The 18,135-nt window shown below is 41.1% G+C and overlaps 2 protein-coding genes across 3 annotated transcripts in view; one reads left to right on the top strand and one right to left on the bottom strand.

Moving 5' to 3' along the window:
- Window positions 1-18,135, bottom strand: part of RBP4 (retinol binding protein 4) — a 349,798-nt gene that overhangs the window by 166,946 nt on the left and 164,717 nt on the right. The gene's annotated exons all lie outside the window — the stretch shown is intronic.
- Window positions 684-17,840, top strand: SLC35G1 (solute carrier family 35 member G1). The gene is made up of 3 exons (XM_075841024.1): window positions 684-990; window positions 10,259-10,436; window positions 12,393-17,840. Exons 1-3 carry the CDS (start codon window positions 729-731, stop codon window positions 13,150-13,152), a joined length of 1,200 nt encoding a protein of 399 aa, XP_075697139.1. The 5' UTR covers window positions 684-728; the 3' UTR covers window positions 13,153-17,840.

The following is an 18,135-nucleotide window of genomic DNA, read 5'->3' on the forward strand; positions in this document are numbered from 1 at the left end:
CTTCCGGACCACACAGGAGATGCTGTAGGATTCGGATAGTCAGAGTGCGGGTCACGTGGCATAACGGCAGCTGGAACGGAGAAGATAATAGCATAAGGGTATGTTCATACGGGCTATTTTCAGCCGTTTTTCAGGCCGTAAACGTCCCGAAAAACTGCTAAAAATGCGGCGGCTGAACACATCCAAACATCTGGCCATTGATTTCAATGGGAAAAACGGCGTTCAATTCCCACGGGGCGTTTTTTACACGCCCGTTTTTAAAAACCATGGCAAATGGCAAATTCTTCTTTAGGAAGAAAAATATGAATGATCGTCATATTGTGGCCTCATATTTACATCTATGGCCAGGTTTACCCAATTCGCTATCCTTAATAAATAAAAAAAAGCTATTTGTTCAATAGGTGTCTATTGGGCAGTATAATAGAAAGTAAATACATTATAATAATACCATGTGTTTCTTTTATGGGATACGTCACTGCAGGCTACTACAGGAAATGTTTACAAATAGTAACTCCTTTATTTTGCGCACTAAGTACCGGTATTATACAATGTATCGTTCTGTAGAACGTTCTGTATCAATGTCACTGTCCACGCCCCGCCCCCTCAGCGCAGTCTCCTGCCGGCTCCGACTCTCTGCTGCCACCTGTGGCCGTCTCTAAAGCACTATCACCGGGATGATCGCACTGAGCGCACACAGACTACCGGCGTGACAGGATACCGGGGCCGCCATGGGCTGCGATGACCGGGAAGTTAGTGAAGAGGAGCCGGAGGTTATAGATCTAGAAGAACTGGGCCGTATTCCACCTCCAGATAAAAATGGCTGCCTGCAGAAATCCATGCGGGACAGTGACAATAACTGTGGGGTCAATGCAGAGGGGGACAGTGCAGATCCAGGTGACAGTCCCTTCTCCTCTGGATGTCCCCCAAGCGGAGACACAGAAGACCATAAGCCCTGCTGCGTACACCTGATGGTGATAGATGAGAAGACTGGTGAGGGGCTCCTTATATAATCCATCTATAAGCAGTCCTTAATGCCATTATCTATCTATCTATCTATCTATCTATCTATCTATCTATCTATCTATCTATCTATCTATCTATCTATCTATCTATCTATCTATCTATCACAGTATTCACATCTATGACTGTAATGTATATAGGGGTAAATGACTGTAATGTAGAGTATAAAGTGTAATGACTAATGTAGAGTATACAGGAGCATATAATTGTAGTAAAAGATATACAGGAGTATATGACTAATGCACAGTATACAGGGTTATATCACTGTAATGTAGATTATACAGGGGTATATGACTAATGCACAGTATACAGGGTTATATCACTGTAATGTAGATTATACAGGAGTATATGACTAATGCACAGTATACAGGGTTATATCACTGTAATGTAGATTATACAGGGGTATATGACTTTAATGTAGAGCATTCAGGGGTATATCATATATTGTAGTGTATACATTATTATATGATATATTGTAGTGTATATAGGGGTGTATGATATATTATCGAGTATACAGGGGTTTATTACTATATTGTAGTGTATAACCCTGGTATATTGTAATGCTTGTATATTATCTCATGCACATCTTGGATAAAATTATGTTGCTTTATAATTTATAGTGTACCTGCCCAGATTACCCCATAACGTTGTGCCAGCAACAGGTGCCAAGTGTATTAGTCAAGGATACTTACATAATAATGTTCCTGTCATAGGGGTCCTCATAAGGGTATGTACACACGCTTAGCAAAAAACGTCTGAAAATACAGAGCTGTTTTCAAGTGAAAACAGCTCCTGATTTTCAGACGTTTTTGTAGCAACTCGCGTTTTTCGTGGCGTATTTTACGGCCGTTTTTTAGCTGTTTTTCAATGGAGTCAATGAAAAACGGCTCCAAAAACGTCCCAAGAAATTACCTGCACTTTTTTTGACTCAGCGTCATTTTACGCGCCGTATTTTGACAACGACGCGTAAAATCACGCCTCGTGGGAACAGAACATCGTAAATCCCATTGCAAGCAATGGGCAGATGTTTGGAGGCATAATGGTGCCGTTTTTTCAGGCGTAATTCGAGGTGTAAATGGCCCGAATTACGTCTGAAACCACTGCGTGTGAACATACCCTAACAGTGTAACCACCATCAATGCCCTCATAACAGTATACCTGCCATTAATGCTCTCAGATCAGTGTGCCAACAATTAGTGACCTCATAACAGTATACCTGCCATTGATGCCCTCATAACAGTATACCTGCGATTGATGCCCTCATAACAGTATACCTGCCATTGATGCCCTCATAAAATTATACCTACTTTTGTTCTCCACATAAGTGTACCCCCATGGGTGCCCTTATAACAGTATACCTTTTGTTGATACGCTCATAAGTGTACCCCCATTGGTGCCCTTATGACACTGAAGCTACTATTGATGCCCACATAACAATGTACATGCCACAGATTCCCTTATAACAGTGTGCCTGTCAGTCATAGATGTCATCATAACAATATACCTGATAGAGATGCCACCAAAATAGTGTGTCACAGATACCGAAATAACAATGTGCTAGACAAGGAGGCCATTATAACAGCTCACCTGCCATAGGTGCCCCCAGATGCCAAGGATATGTGTCTGTGTCCTTGCATAACCGTACAGCCAAAAACCACATTGCAAAACCGTGGCGATTTTGAATATGCGTTTTTAAAAATAATTAAAAAGCACACGAAATTTGCTACAAAACTGCAGTAAAACCGTGGTAACGTGGGACCGTACCTTTTATAAGGCAGGACTGATGTGGGAAATTCTAATTCCCTCCCAATGCGATCAGTAGAATTTAGGCACGGATATTCTCTGAATGGGGTGAGCAGTGGTCTGTCATGTTACCCGCTCATTTCATACCTAGAATACCACCATAAATAATACATTCTGCTGATGGCGTCTTTATTCCCAGCCAGCTGCCCAGCTCTACCCCCCACATCACTGCTGGGTAGTATAGTAGTAGTTACCTGAATCATCTCCTGTGCCTCACTGGTGGTTTAAAGGGTTATTCATATCCCATAAAGTCTCTGCATATTTCTTAGATATGCCCTCACTTTCTGATCAATGGGGGTCCGAACTCTGGAACTCCCACAATCCTGAGAGTGAAGGGGCTGCAATTCTGTCCAGGAGTGCTGCTATACAGGGAAAACTTTGAAGGTGACGTAGCACTGCAGCCCCTTTAGTCTCATGATTGATGGGGGTCCCAGACGTCAAACTCACTACCGATCAGATGATGATAGTTTTTTATTACTATTATTATTAAGCTGGGTTCCCACGGGTTGGATACGCTGCGTAACCATCACGCAGCGTTTCCGACCTAGAAGCCAAATTGCATTTAGTCCGGAAAATTGTACCACACTGTGGTGGGGTTTTTCAAATGGAATTTCCATTGCGGAAAAAAATGCTCATACTTACCCCCTCTATCTTCTCTGCGCGAAGTCCGGCTTCCTTCGATGACGTTGCAGGCCATTGCACCGGTCACATGGGATGAAACGTCATCTTAGGAGGCGGTACTACAGGAAGAAGGAGGTCAATCTGGGTAAGTATGATCTTTTTTTTGTTATCCGTAGTTTCAATTTTTGCAGCGTAATCGCTGCGAGTACGTCGCAAAAGTCACAACACTTGGTTTTCTGTTGTAGATTTTGCATCCCCATTGAATTCAATGAGGAAAACCCGCAACGAAATATCAACTAAAACGCAGTATAAATTGACAAGCTGCGGAATTAAATTCTGCACTGCAGGTCAATTTATTAATGTTTAGGCCTTATTCACACAACCTTATTTTACATCCGTGATACGCATGGACCTATGTTAGGCAATGTTTTTTTTTCCACAGCGTAGGCATGAGATTTTCTAAATCTCACCCATCTGCTGCTACTAAAAATGTTGCAGACTTTCCACACAGAAGTTTATGTTTACGCTACGCGGGAACCTGGCCTCATTATTATTATTATTATTATTAGAACCCATGTTATTTTTTTTTAGTTTATAATGGTTTGTATTTATACTCAGCAGCCAATTTAAACAAGCAGAGCAGCAGTGCTACAAATCATTATAAACGACAAAAAAATAAAAGGGGTCATAATAATGATAGCAATAATAATAATATTCCTAATCCTAATAATAATAATAATAATAATAATAATAATAATAATAATCGGAACAAGCAGAGCTGCAGTGTAAAGCATGGGAGCAATGTAGCAGCATGAGCATCTGATGAGACAGGAGGTGGATTTCAGAAATACCTCAGACTCCCTGTAGGCACAGTCACTAAGCATCATAGTTTTGTCCTAATGGGACAGATCCCAAAAGAAATAACAGCAATGCATCATGCACTATTTTCATACAGAATACATATACATATATTAAGTGTGAATATTGTTTCTTTATCTGCTGGTGTCTGACTTGAATTGTAGAGACAGACGCCCGGGGCTGTAGGAAGAAGTTATAAAATGAACATCAGGATGACTGTGCACAAATCTTTTCTTATGCAACCACTGGGCAATCCATGTGGAAAGTGCATGTGGTTCCCTGAGCTCACAGTTCACATGTCCTCAGTCCTAATTTCTCAGTGTAATTGACTTTTATTAGATCTTATCTTCTACAATTATTACAGGACTTTAACCATCACAGATTATAGCACCTACTGCAGCGTTCCGGGAAACAAGGCTTAGTACAAGTTGTCCACACCGTCACTAAACCTTCAGTACAAAGCCCAGAAAATAGCTGCGATATCTCCCATTCATATGTAGGCCAAAGTTTCTGGAGTTTCTTACAACTGGAGATAAGTGAAGTAGAGATCGTGCGGGCACATATATTTTTCTGGACTTCCTCTCAGCCTCCCCCGTCTAACCTTCCTCATTGATGAGAACGATAGATTGTATTTACCTGCGTTGTTCAAGGAAATAAGACCGAAGGTTAAAGGGGGTTTTACACAGGACGATTATCGGGCAGACGACCGTTAATATAACGCTCGTTGCCGATAATTGCCCTGTGTAAACGGGAACGATCAGCAGATGAACGAGCAAACACTCAATCATCTGCAGGTCGTATCGTTTTAAAAAAGTAAATGATTATCGTTGTCGGCAGCGCATCTACCGGTGTAAACATTGAGAAGCACTGCCGACATGATAATAATGTATGGGGACAAGCGATCAGAGTGACGACCGCTCATCCCCATCAATCATCTCCGTGATCATTAGTGTCTTGCATTACAGATAATTACATATTACATAGCCATATTAGATTAGTTAGGAGATAGGGAATTAATAAACTAGTGACAGATCCTCTTTAAAAGGTTGTCTCACCGAGATCTATCACTAGGGGTTAGAGAAGCCATACCCGATGCAATCAGCTGTTATTCCCTGGGGAAGCTTCTGTTTTGGAAGTGGTTGTCTTTGTCGAACAAGTACCTAGAATTTTAAGTCGTTCTTAACCCCTTAGTGACCAGCCCATTTTAGGCCCTAATGACCAAGCTATTTTATTCGTTTTTCTATAGTCGCATTCAAAGAGCTATAACTTTTTTATTTTTCCGTCTACATAGCTGTATAAGGTTTTGTTTTTTGCGGGATTAGTTGTACTTTTTAATAGCACAATTTTAGGGTACATATGATTTTTTTATTACATAGTTACATAGTTACATAGTTACATAGTTACATAGTTAGTACGGCTGAAAAAAGACACATGTCCATCAAGTTCAACCAAGGGAAGGGAAAAGGGAAGGAAAAATTTCTACACATAGGAGCTAATATTTTTTTGTTCTAGGAAATTATCTAACCCTTTTTTAAAGCCATCTACTGTCCCTGCTGTGACCAGCTCCTGCGGTAGGCTATTCCATAAATTCACAGTTCTCACTGTAAAGAAGCCTTGTCGCCTCTGCAGCTTGAACCTTTTTTTCTCCAGACGGAGGGAGTGCCCCCTTGTTTTTTGAGGGGGTTTTACAAGGAACAGGATTTCACCATATTTTTTGTATGTGCCATTAATATATTTATATAAGTTAATCATGTCCCCCCTTAGTCTTCTTTTTTCAAGGCTAAATAGGTTTAATTCTTTCAATCTTTCCTCATAACTTAAATTCTCCATGCCCCTTATTAGCTTCGTTGCTCTTCTTTGTATTTTTTCCAACTCCAGGGCATCCTTTCTATGAACTGGAGCCCAGAACTGAACTGCATATTCTAGATGGGGCCTCACTAATGCTTTGTAAAGTGGTAATATTACATCCCTGTCCCGCGAGTCCATGCCTCTTTTAATACACGACAATATCCTGCTGGCCTTTGAAGCAGCTGATTGACACTGCATGCTGTTATTGAGTTTATGATTTACAAGAACACCCAGATCCTTCTCAACAAGTGAATCCGCCAGTGTAGCTCCCCCTAGGACATATGATGCATGCAGGTTGTTGGTACCAAGATGCATAACTTTACATTTATCTACATTAAACTTCATTTGCCAAGTGGACGCCCAAACACTTAGTTTGTTTAAATCTGCCTGTAATTCATGAACATCTTCCATAGTCTGAACTATATTACATAGCTTGGTGTCATCTGCAAAAATAGAAATAGTGCTATTAATCCCTTCCTCTATATCATTAATAAATAAGTTGAATAATAGTGGTCCCAGCACTGAACCCTGGGGTACACCACTTATAACCGGGGACCATTCAGAGTAGGAATCATTGACCACAACTCTCTGGATACGGTCCTTGAGCCAATTCTCAATCCAATTACAAACTATATTTTCTAAACCTATAGTCCTTAATTTACCCATTAGGCGTCTATGGGGGACAGTGTCAAATGCCTTTGCAAAGTCCAAAAACACTAAATCCACAGCGACCCCTCTGTCTAAACTTCTGCTCACCTCTTCATAAAAACAGATTAGGTTAGTTTGACAACTTCTGTCCTTAGTAAAACCGTGCTGGCTGTCACTTATAATGCTATTTATTGTCACATAATCCTGTATATAGTCCCTCAATAGCCCCTCAAACATTTTCCCCACGATGGATGTTAAGCTTACTGGTCTATAATTACCCGGGGAAGACCTAGAGCCCTTTTTGAAAATAGGCACCACATTTGCCCTGCGCCAGTCCCTTGGCACTATACCAGTCACTAGAGATTCTCTGAATATTATGAAAAGGGGGACAGAAATAACTGAACTAAGCTCTTTAAGAATTCTAGGGTGTAACCCATCTGGTCCCGGAGCCTTGTGCACATTTATTTTATTTAATTTAGCTTGGACCATCTCTACATTCATCCAATTCAGTATATCAACTGATATATTAACAGCACTGGCACCGGCTACATCAGCTGCTCTTTCTTCTGTTGTATATACAGAGCTAAAGAACCCATTTAGTAACTCTGCCTTCTCTTGATCCCCTGTGATCAACTCCCCATTACCATTATCTAGGGGTCCTACATGTTCAGACCTTGGCTTTTTTGCATTTATATGCTTGAAGAATTTTTTAGGATTTGTTTTACTATCCTTGGCCACCTGCCTTTCATTTTGTATTTTTGCTAATTTTATTACATTTTTACATATTTTATTAAGCTCTTTATATTTTACAAAGGCTACAGCTGTACCCTCAGATTTGTATTTTTTAAATGCCCTTTTTTTGTCATGTATTGCCCCTTTCACAGAAGGTGTAAGCCATGTGGGGTTTAATTTGAGTCGTTTATACTTATTACCTGTAGGAATAAATTTTGCACTATAATAACTCAAAGTAGATTTGAAAATCTCCCATTTATCATTTGTTCCATTATTTGACATTAGTTCTTCCCAGTCTATATCCTGAATTGCAGCCCTCATCCTGGGGAAATTGGCTTTCTTAAAATTAAATGTTTTTGCCCTCCCAGCCTGCGTTTGTTTTTTACAGTATAGGTAAAATGTAACTATATTATGATCACTGTTACCGAGGTTTTCACGAACATTGACATTCCCAACAAGATCTGCATTATTAGAAATGACCAGATCCAACAGAGCTTCACCTCTAGTCGGGTCTTCCACAAACTGGCCCATAAAATTTTCCTGCAACAGGTTGAGGAAATGTCTCCCCTTTGCAGTTGAAGCCGAACCATGACACCAATTAATATCCCGGAAATTAAAATCTCCCATTATCACTACAGTACCCGCCTGTGCAGCCCGCTCCATCTGTTTATATATCTGACCTTCCATCTCCTCAGTTATATTGGGGGGTCTATAGATTACACCAAAAGTAATTTTTTCAGTGTTTACCTCCCTTTCTAGTTCCACCCACAAGGTTTCAACCTCCTCACAGTCTTCACCCACTATTGTCTCTTTCACACTCGCCTTCATATCACTTCTCACATACAGACATACACCACCACCTTTCCTATTTGTCCTGTCTTTACGAAAAAGTGTAAAACCCTGTAGATTTACAGCCCAGTCATGTGAAGAGTCCAGCCATGTTTCAGCAACACCAACTATATCTATATTTTCTTCCAGTATCAAGGCCTCCAGCTCCCCCATTTTGCTTGCTAGACTTCTGGCATTTGTGAACATACACTTTAACTTGCCTGTCAGTTTTTCACTTTTATTATCAGAAATGTGATTTGACATTAATCGGTCCTTTTTATTTACACTGATGTTTTGTAACGAAAGGATCTCCTAGCTTTTATTAACTTTTTTTGGGGGGATTATAAAAAAAAAAACTGAAATTCCGCCATTGTTCTATGCGGTTTAAATTGACGTCGTTCACTGTGCGGCATAAATAAAAAGTTACCTTTATTCTATGGGTCGGTACGATTACGGCGATACCACATATGTAGAGGTTTTTTTATGTTTTACGACTTTTGCACAATAAAAACTCTTTTGAACTAAAATTATTTGTTTTTGCATCTTTGCTTTCCAAGAGCCGTAACTGTTTTATTTTTCCATCAATGTAGTGATTTTTTGGGCTTGTTTTTTTGCGGGATGAGACGTAGTTTTGATTGGTACTGTTTTGGGGTGCATGGGACTTATTGATTCATTTTTATTCTGACTTTTTTGGGGGGCAATGGAAAAAAAATTGCAATTTCGCCATTGTTTTTTGCGTTTTTCTTTTACGGTGTTCACCTTGTGGTTTAAATTACATATTAACTTTATTAATTGAGTCATTACGGTCGCGGCGATACCATATATGTGTACTTTTACTTATTTTTTACACTTTTACTAAATAAAACCACTTTTTATGGAAAAAAATGGATTTATTTTTTTACTGTAATTTTTATTATTAATCTCTATTTCACATTTATTACTTATTTTATTAGACCCACAAGGTGACTTTACTGTGCGATCTTCAGATCGCTGCTATATTGCTTTGGTATACTTTGTATACCAGAGCATCATTGCCTGTCAGTGTAAATCTGACAGGCAATCTATTAGGACGTGCCTCCGGCACCCGGAGGCACGTCCTAACAGACATATGTCCAGGGCAGACCTGGGTGCTTTTATCAAGCCCCCGGCTGCCATGACACCCCATCGGAGACCCGCGATTGCATTTGCGGGCCGCCGATGGGTGACAGGGGGAGCTCACTCCCTCTGTAAACAAGTTAAATGCCACGGTCGCTATTGACGGCGGCATTTAACAGGTTAAACGGCCGCGATCAAAGTAAACTTCGATCGCGGGTGTTGGAGCAGGAGCCCAGCTGTCATTAGTCAGCTGAGCCCCGGCTCCAGCCTGCACGGGACGCCCGTGCAGGACTTAGACTAGGCTCACGTAAAAAGGCGACGGCCTAGCCTAAGCCTTAGTGACAAACGTGAAAAGGCGTATTGGTGGTCACTAAAGGGTTAAAGGGGTTTTCCCATCAGAGACATTTATGACATATCCACAGGATATGTCATAAATGTCAGATAGATGTGGGTCCCACCTCTGGGACCCACACCTATCTCTAGAACGGGGCCTTTGGATATGTCACAAATGGCTCTCATGGGAAAACCCCTTTAACTCCTAAAAATGTAAGGATTTATGCAGACCTCAGAATAGGAATATGTAATTCAGGCGTCTGGGAGAGCTGGGTGACAACCCCCTTGGGACCTGTAATGGTGGTCATATTGGTTGCCACCCAGCTTTCCCAGATTTTGTGTAGTTTACAAAAGAGATCAAGCCCTGGGAATATTTTATTTTAGGGGTAAATTCTCTCACATTTAATACAAGTGCATTAGTCTTCTTATACCTTTCTGATATATATAATTGCTGTTTTTATTTGCTTTACAGGCAAAAAGAAATGCGCTTGTCCGGGTCTTGGCATCTACTACACCATTTTGTCAGCTTTGTTCTTCTCATCTAGCTCTTTGCTGGTTAAGAAAATTGAAGATATGCATTCTGTACAAATCAGTGCGATTCGCTGTGTTTTCCAGATGCTCTTTGTGCTTCCGGGTTTAATTTATTACAAGTAAGTCACAGGACGAAGTATAAAATCTGTTGTGAAAAATATTGTTTAGAATTAGGGTTGGTCTCAAAATATTTGCAGAATTTATGACTTGATTTATTGGGGAATAGCTTAAATAGTAATTCCTGGGAATACCATGTCTAGGGTGACTGGCAGACTGTCCCCCCCAAGTCTGCCACCAGAGGAAAGAGGGATCAAATAGGTTGGATTTCAACCTGTCAAATCCAGATGCTTCCCAAGAAAAATGGCACCAGATTTGTCTAAATGACGCTCATTCCGCTCTCACTATAGATATAATATGGCCATTTGGCTAACCTGGAGAAATATATCTGTCCGCCGAAAGCGTGTTTGTTCAACAGTTATTACATGTCTATGGCCAACTTAAACTCTTTACACACCTTTGCACTGATTTTTTTTGTTTATTTTCTATCTAAATGTAAAATTTAGCAACATTCTAAATAGTTTTCATGAAAAATTTGTAACCATTTTGTTGCTGTAGAGTCTGTGTAACTCCTGTACATAGCTGGCTATCCTGCAAATTCTAACATAAACTGGACAGCACACTGACGATGGGAGCTGACATTATCTGCTCTCTCTTCTAACTCCCTCTCTGCTCTTAGTGTTAGAGATAGCAGCATGAGGGAGAGGAGGTTGTACGTGGGAAATCAGAGTGAGGAGAGGGGAGAAAGCATCCAAGTTTTCAGGGAGGGCAGATTACACAGGCTGTCAGTATTAGACTGTAGAGGAATTACACAGACTGTTCTGCAATAGGATGGATTTGTAAATCACAAACTCCTCAGCATCGTTGTCAGTCAGCACTAGGGAGAGGAGATCCCTTATGGGTTATAGAAGCAGAAAGCAGTACAGAGATGAAGCTGGCACAAAATGCGCAACCTTTTTTTTGGGTTCATGATCACTTTGGTGCACCTTGCGTGATCTGTTAGACACTTTTCTCTTTCATATACCACTTTAGATTTGGCTTATTTTTTCACCGGAATTTTGTGCCTGTTTTTTTATGTATTTTTGGCGCATGTTAAGACACGCCCCTTTCTGGCAAGCCATGCCATTTTCTGCTAAGTCACGCCCTTTAAGGAACACTTTTAAAAAGTATGTACAAAAAGTATTGGTCTGCTCACCATACGTATGATCTAGAATACCACGCTGATATCACATCGGTGCTTCGTACAGAGGTTCCAGGTCGGGGGGGGGGGGGTAGATAGTAATCCACAATAACAAAGAGTGGTCCGACACACGATCCAAATAAAATCAATACTGCTTTATTGTGTCACATTAAAAGAACAACAAATGAAATTCCCAGGGAAGAATGCTTACACGTTTCGAACCATCTGGTTCTTACTCATAGCTTCTCCTCCAATAATGTGTGTCCGATTTTAAATCGTGTGCTCATTAACACGTGACCTGTCAGGGCAAGTTAACACTTTGGTTTCCAAAGGTCCTACTGTGGCAGATATACTAATTCAATAAGAATAGCTAGTAAGGAACAATAATAATTTTGATGTTCTCATAACATTACATAATAGATATGAACTGTAAAAAGATTAATGCATGTCACATGTAGAGTGGATACTATTAAACAGGGGCTAGGAACATGGAGCCACCTTGCAGTTCTTACTCAATGTTCTGCCCATGAAGAAGTTAAAGGGAACCTGTCACCAGCATTTCACCTATTAAACCAGCAATACCTGGTGGTAGTGAGTGAAAAATAATTTCTATATAACCTATAATTGTCTTCTTAGTCGGCTCTGTAGCTTTAGTATTCAATTTTTTTTAGTCTTCCCACACCGTATGCGAATGAGCATAAAAGAGTCAATGAACTTTTTATAGCAGCGGCCAATGAGGGATAAGTAAAGTTCAATAGGTGAAATGCTGGTGACAGGTCCCTTTAAGGCCATAATTTTATCTTTCTATGGTAAATATTCTGCCTTTTATCATTTACAGGGTCGGATTTTTAGGACCCAAGGATCAAAGAATTTTCCTTTTCCTAAGAGGGCTTCTCGGCTCCACTGCTATGATACTGCTATATTACGCTGTTCAGTCCATGCCCTTGGCAGACGCCACTGTTATCACATTCAGCAGCCCGGCCTTTACTTGCATATTTGCCTGCATATTCCTCAAGGAGAAATGTACTGTCTGGGACATAATGTTCATGTTCTTCACCATAACAGGAGTCGTTCTTATAGCTCGGCCCCCATTTTTGTTTGGGCCAAACAATGACAGCCTTGAAGATGAATACTCCAACCACATGAAGGGAACTATCGCTGCGGTGGCTAGTGCAATTGGTGCTTCATTAACTCTTGTGGTGCTTAGAAAAATGGGCAAATCTGTGCACTATCTACTGTCCATCTGGTACTATGCTATCATCGGCCTCATCGAGTGCGTCATTGCCCTGTTTGTCATTGGCGCCTGGAGTTTGCCTTATTGTGGACTAGACAGATTGCTTCTGGTATTCATAGGCATTCTGGGCCTGGGAGGCCAAATCTTCCTGGTAAAAGCTTTACAGATTGAGAAAGCCGGGCCAGTATCTGTCATGAGGACCATGGATGTGGTTTTTGCCTTTATTTTTCAGGCCCTTTTCCTTCACCGCATACCCACATGGCTGACAATCGGTGGGGCTCTATGCATTGTTGCCAGTACAGCTGGTACTGCCATCCTCAAGTGGTTTACAAGCTCAAGGAAAGCAAAGCAGGGTGAATTATAGATCATAGACCGCAATGTTCACCAGAATCTAATAACAATATATGATTTTAATGTCATACATCAAAGAGAATGTCTGCAATAGCCAAAAAATATTTAAAGGGGTTGCCAGCAACATACAATTTTTACAAACAACTTACAGCGCTATAAAATTACAAAATAAGTAATACTCACCTTACTAATCCCCTGCCACTACTGTGCTAACGCTACCGGGGTACCGGCTGTTTTCTGTTCTTCCTTCTCCATCGATGACGTGTCACTGGCCGTATCAGTGATTTCAGGGGTGTCAACACGTCACCACCACAGCCAGTGATTAACTGCAGCGGTCACATGTCGTGTTGACATGTCATTGCTGGAGCAGCAACCACAGAGAACGGTGGGTACCCCGGCAGCGTCGGCAGGGGATTAATAAGGTGAGTATTACCTCTTGTTATTTTAAAGCACTCTTTGGAGGAAAATGGACAGTATGTGGCTGGTCAACCTCTTTGATCCGGAATGAAATTGTAACCGCAGATGATGCTTTGTGGGCATTTAATACAGAACTGTATGAAGCTGCATAACTGCGCAACCTGCAATTAGGAAAGTGCCGTTGGCTTTCATCTGAGTTATATTTATTTATAATAATATATTTCCTCTCTGTTATTTGCAGTATGGCTCGTCACCTTAGACGGCTGTGTGTCAAACAGCTATTATATGTTCCCTAACGTCCCCAATAATGTGCTTGTTCAGTTTGGGTAAGCACGCAGGTTATTTTAATAGAGCAGGGAGGGTAAGTCATGTCAGACAGGTAAAATTTTTACCTGTGGGATCCTGGTCTGCTGGCGGGGGATGGTTTCAGCACCCATACACATTACATTCTATGTCAACATCAAGATTATGTAAAGCTCTGATTTGCAATCTGTCTATTGTACAGTATATGAGATAATGTATCCCTTACTGTCAATTATAAGAATATTACCAGTCACCTGGTGCTCCGTGACCATAAAAAAAACCCACAAGGCTGCATGCCGAGCGCATTTACAGTAGTCACAGAACTCTGGCTTGATTTCTAATATTCTGTATAATTTATAGTAAGATGCATTATTCCTTAAAATATACACATAAACTGCTGCAGAACCTCTTTTTGAAGCATAAGGAAGAGATTCTGGTCCACTAATGGGTGATATAAAACTTCATCCTTTTCAATTAGTTCTGCATCAATTCAAGTTTGTATTATGATGTTCTGCAGTGGTAGGTGTACGTATAGGCAGGACCGGCTTCAGGTTAATTTAGGCCCTTTGGCGACACAGACTTAGTGGGCCCCTTTGCAGGGGAACTCACGTTGGCAGTAAAACGTCAGTTTGTGCCCCCATATAGAAGTTAGGCCCTGTTTATGCCCCCATATAGAAGTTAGGCCCCCATTTTTCGCCCCCATATATTTAGTGCCCTGAGTAGATAGTGCCACAGTGCCCCCTGTAGATAGTGCCACACAGCCCCCTCATAGGTAGTGCCACACAGCCCCCTCATAGGTAGTGCCACACAGCCCCCTCATAGGTAGTTCCACACAACCCCCCACGTAGGTAGTGCCACACAGTCCCCCTCGTAGGTAGTGTCAATGCTCTTGCCGTGGATTCCTCACCTGGAGGAGCCCCTGACATCACTGTCTATATATGGTTAGTGACGTCAGGGGCTTCTCCAGGAGTGGAATCCCCGGCAACGATCTTTCCGGGAATTCTGCTCCTGGAGAGGTTCCTTAATGTCACTGTCCATATACGGGTAGTGACATCAGTGACTCCTCCTGAAGCGGAATCCCCGGCCAGAGCGTCGGAAACGCTCTGGGGGGATTCCGCTCCTAGACAGGGGCTCCGTCTAGGAGCGGAATCCCCAACAAAAGCGTCGCCAATGCTTTGGCCGGGGATGCCACTCCTAGAGGAGCCATGACGGCAGCATCAGCACCCGGCGGCCGAGTAGGCCCCCCCTAGGGTAGTGGGCCTCTGTACTTTCCTGCGTTCGCTGGGTGCTGATGCCGGCCCTGCGTATACGTATGTATAATACACACTGCAGCTGCTAAAGAACCTCTTTTTGAAGAGAGGGAGAACACTACATCTCAGTCAGTCAGTGGTTGGTACAGAAACAGGAACTTCCTACAAAAGCCAACTATGACAGACTGCTTCAGGAAGAGATAAGTAGTGCCCATGTAGCGCCACTCATCTCTGTATAATTGTCAGGTTCTGACATCATAATGTGATGTCTATACAAATATTATTTACAGGCAAGTCAATAAAAAACTTCAGTTTATGTGTTGAAACAATTGCTTCAGTGATATATTGCTTATCTTTAGGGTATGTTCACACTGAGTTTTTTTTTGCAGGCTGAAAAATCTGCTTCAAAATTCCTTCAGGAGTTTTGGGGCAGATTTTGACCTGCCTGCACTTTCTTTGCCGTGGTTTTCGCAGCGTTTTTTGGCCGCGGCCATTGAGGCAAAAAAACGCTGCGAAAAACGCTTTCTCTGCCCCCCATTGATTTCAATAAGAGGTCAGAGACGGAACCGCGTGAAGAAAGAACATGTCGCTTTTTTCCCCGCAAGCGTTTCTTTCTGGGAGGCGATTTCGGCCGTGTTTTGGCGCGGTTTATGAGTTAAAAACAGCGCCAAAAAACTCAGTGTGAACTAGGCCCTAGATGTCATGAGAAATAATCAAATCGAAGCATGTAAACCAAGACCGATAGAATGATAGTATGGCATATAACGTGTTTACATTTTGAATGGGCAGTTATTTTATGTGGGTTTCTCCGCCATTCACATCCAAAGCTATGTTTTAATTAAGCAGTGCATTGTGGGGGCTCAAAAGACAGCGCTAAACTGTTAGGTCACATGTTCTTTTGCACATCTAAGCCTTTGAATGAAGAAGGGCGTATGATATATGGCTCTTTTTACACTAGCGCCACTTGTAATGGAGCCATGACAGATATACTGTATCCGTTTTGAAATGGATATTGGCGAATCCTTTCATAGTCTATATTATTCTGATGTATTTGTGATAGTAAGCACAGTGATTATAAACACCTCAAAATTATGATTACGGTATGAAGCATATTTTTTTATTGTACCATTGCTGGTACTAGAGGTTACAGGAGGATCTGCTATATTTTAAGTACTTAGGAATCAGCAAATCTTTACTGCAGGACCCTAAAATATGCAGCCAACAAATTAGCAGAACACCTAAAAAATATTCAGATTGTTACTTTTTTATTGACTTCTTATGAAACATGTTATAGAAGTCAAATAAAACTGACTTTATATGTCCAGATGCTCACCAACATCGGTGGCGAGACATCTGCCCACGCCTAGAACTGTTATTGCGCTGATGCCATAGTAGGGGGCGAACCTGCCATCTTCTAGAAAAAACATTTTAAAAACTTTATTAGGGAATGCTGAGGTAATAGAGGGGATAGCTCATGTATTAGCCTCAGCCGAGAACGGCTACAAAGAGCGCCGCCATTTACTGGAGGACCCAGCACGGCGATCCCATTTATTTAAATGAGAACTGTGTAATGCTTAATTTTTATAGTGGTGGCGCTGCTGGGGAATCGAACATTTGATGACGGGTTCCCCCACAATTTACAGTCCAAGCAACCTGACATCCTGTAATCGTTTTTTCATCAGGGGTCCCTTTTAACAAAACAATATTGCAAAAAGCAGACAAACCTTTTTAACTGAACCCTAGAATAAAGGAACGGTATTTTGTGTCAGGATGACGGCGATATAGTCGGAAGTGTACACTAAAGCTCCTAGGCCCCAATGCGATATCTGTACCAGGGCCAGGTTGTGATTTGTAGCACTGCTGTCCTCTTATGTGGCCGATAGGCCTTTAGCACTTAAGCACCAGGCCCAAGGGCATCTGCAACCTTGGCACTGGGTATAGGCACTGATTGAAATGTAGTAGATATATTTGAATTTGAAGTATGTGTTTTTTGCTGAACATTATATAGGGTTGCATTCACTGTTGCAGTATGATTTCTAGGTTGTAGCAGCTAGTTCTGTTATTTCAATGACACATAATTTCTTATGTTTCAGACTTCATCTCCTTATGATCTTTCACTATAATCAAAAGCTTTAGTAGGCAGCTGATTAAAGTTATGTGACAACTAAGCTCCTCCCAGAACAAGCTGCTGGAAAGATGCATGATGGGGGCCTTACAAAAACAAAAAACAGGGTATTTATAGTATGGACATTGGTCTCATACTTGCAGACTTATACTTTATATGGTGACTGGAGTTTTACTTTAGTTTTGGGCAGAACATGCTGTTGGGCATGAAGTCAGGTTCTAGAGAGGATGACTATTGTGTAGAGTGTTCATGCAGTTGCCACATCCTCTACATTGGCTATTAAACATTAAAAATGCCACCAAGCCCTGACATCCTCCACCAGTCCCCTACCTCAACACTACATTGTGGCTAGCGTGCACTATAATCCCTCCAGCCGGCCTGTACTACACTTCTTAGATTCTTCTTAAGAAAACTCTACATTTCCTCTCTATGAGAGTAAATTTGTTGCTTTTAGGCAATTGACTCTCCTATTTGTATACTTTTTAGGCTGTGTTCTATGCCTAGTACTGTTCTAGATCAGGCTAATTTTGAACCAGATGACTATTTTTTCATTTAATGTAAAACGTATGTATATTTATGTATAAGAAATGTTTCATTGTAATATGTGTCTGCTTTATGTTTTTATGTTCTATTTATATTGTAATGCATAAAGTATTTTTCTTCTTCTTAAATATCTATTTTCTTATAAATCGGGATGTTAGTTTTAATAAAATGCTCAAAACTGCACAAAGCTTCACTAGCGTTTTTTTAGCTATATGTCGTAACAGTTATGTCTAGTGTTCTAGGTGTATATTTACCGATCAGCCATAACAATAAAACCACTGACAGGTGAAGTGAATAACATGGACTATCTCATTATATTGGCACCTCGCAAGGGGTGGGATATAATAGGCAGCAAGTG

The sequence above is a fragment of the Rhinoderma darwinii genome, chromosome 11 (genome assembly GCF_050947455.1).
Source record: "Rhinoderma darwinii isolate aRhiDar2 chromosome 11, aRhiDar2.hap1, whole genome shotgun sequence".
Lineage (NCBI taxonomy): Eukaryota > Metazoa > Chordata > Amphibia > Anura > Rhinodermatidae > Rhinoderma > Rhinoderma darwinii.

Coding starts and splice junctions, on each gene's coding strand:
- SLC35G1 (XM_075841024.1), top strand. CDS start 729: ATGGGCTGCGATGACCGGGAAGTTAGTGAAGAGGAGCCGGAGGTTATA. Junction 991..10,258: donor GGTGATAGATGAGAAGACTG/GTGAGGGGCTCC, acceptor TTTGCTTTACAG/GCAAAAAGAAATGCGCTTGT. Junction 10,437..12,392: donor CCGGGTTTAATTTATTACAA/GTAAGTCACAGG, acceptor TATCATTTACAG/GGTCGGATTTTTAGGACCCA.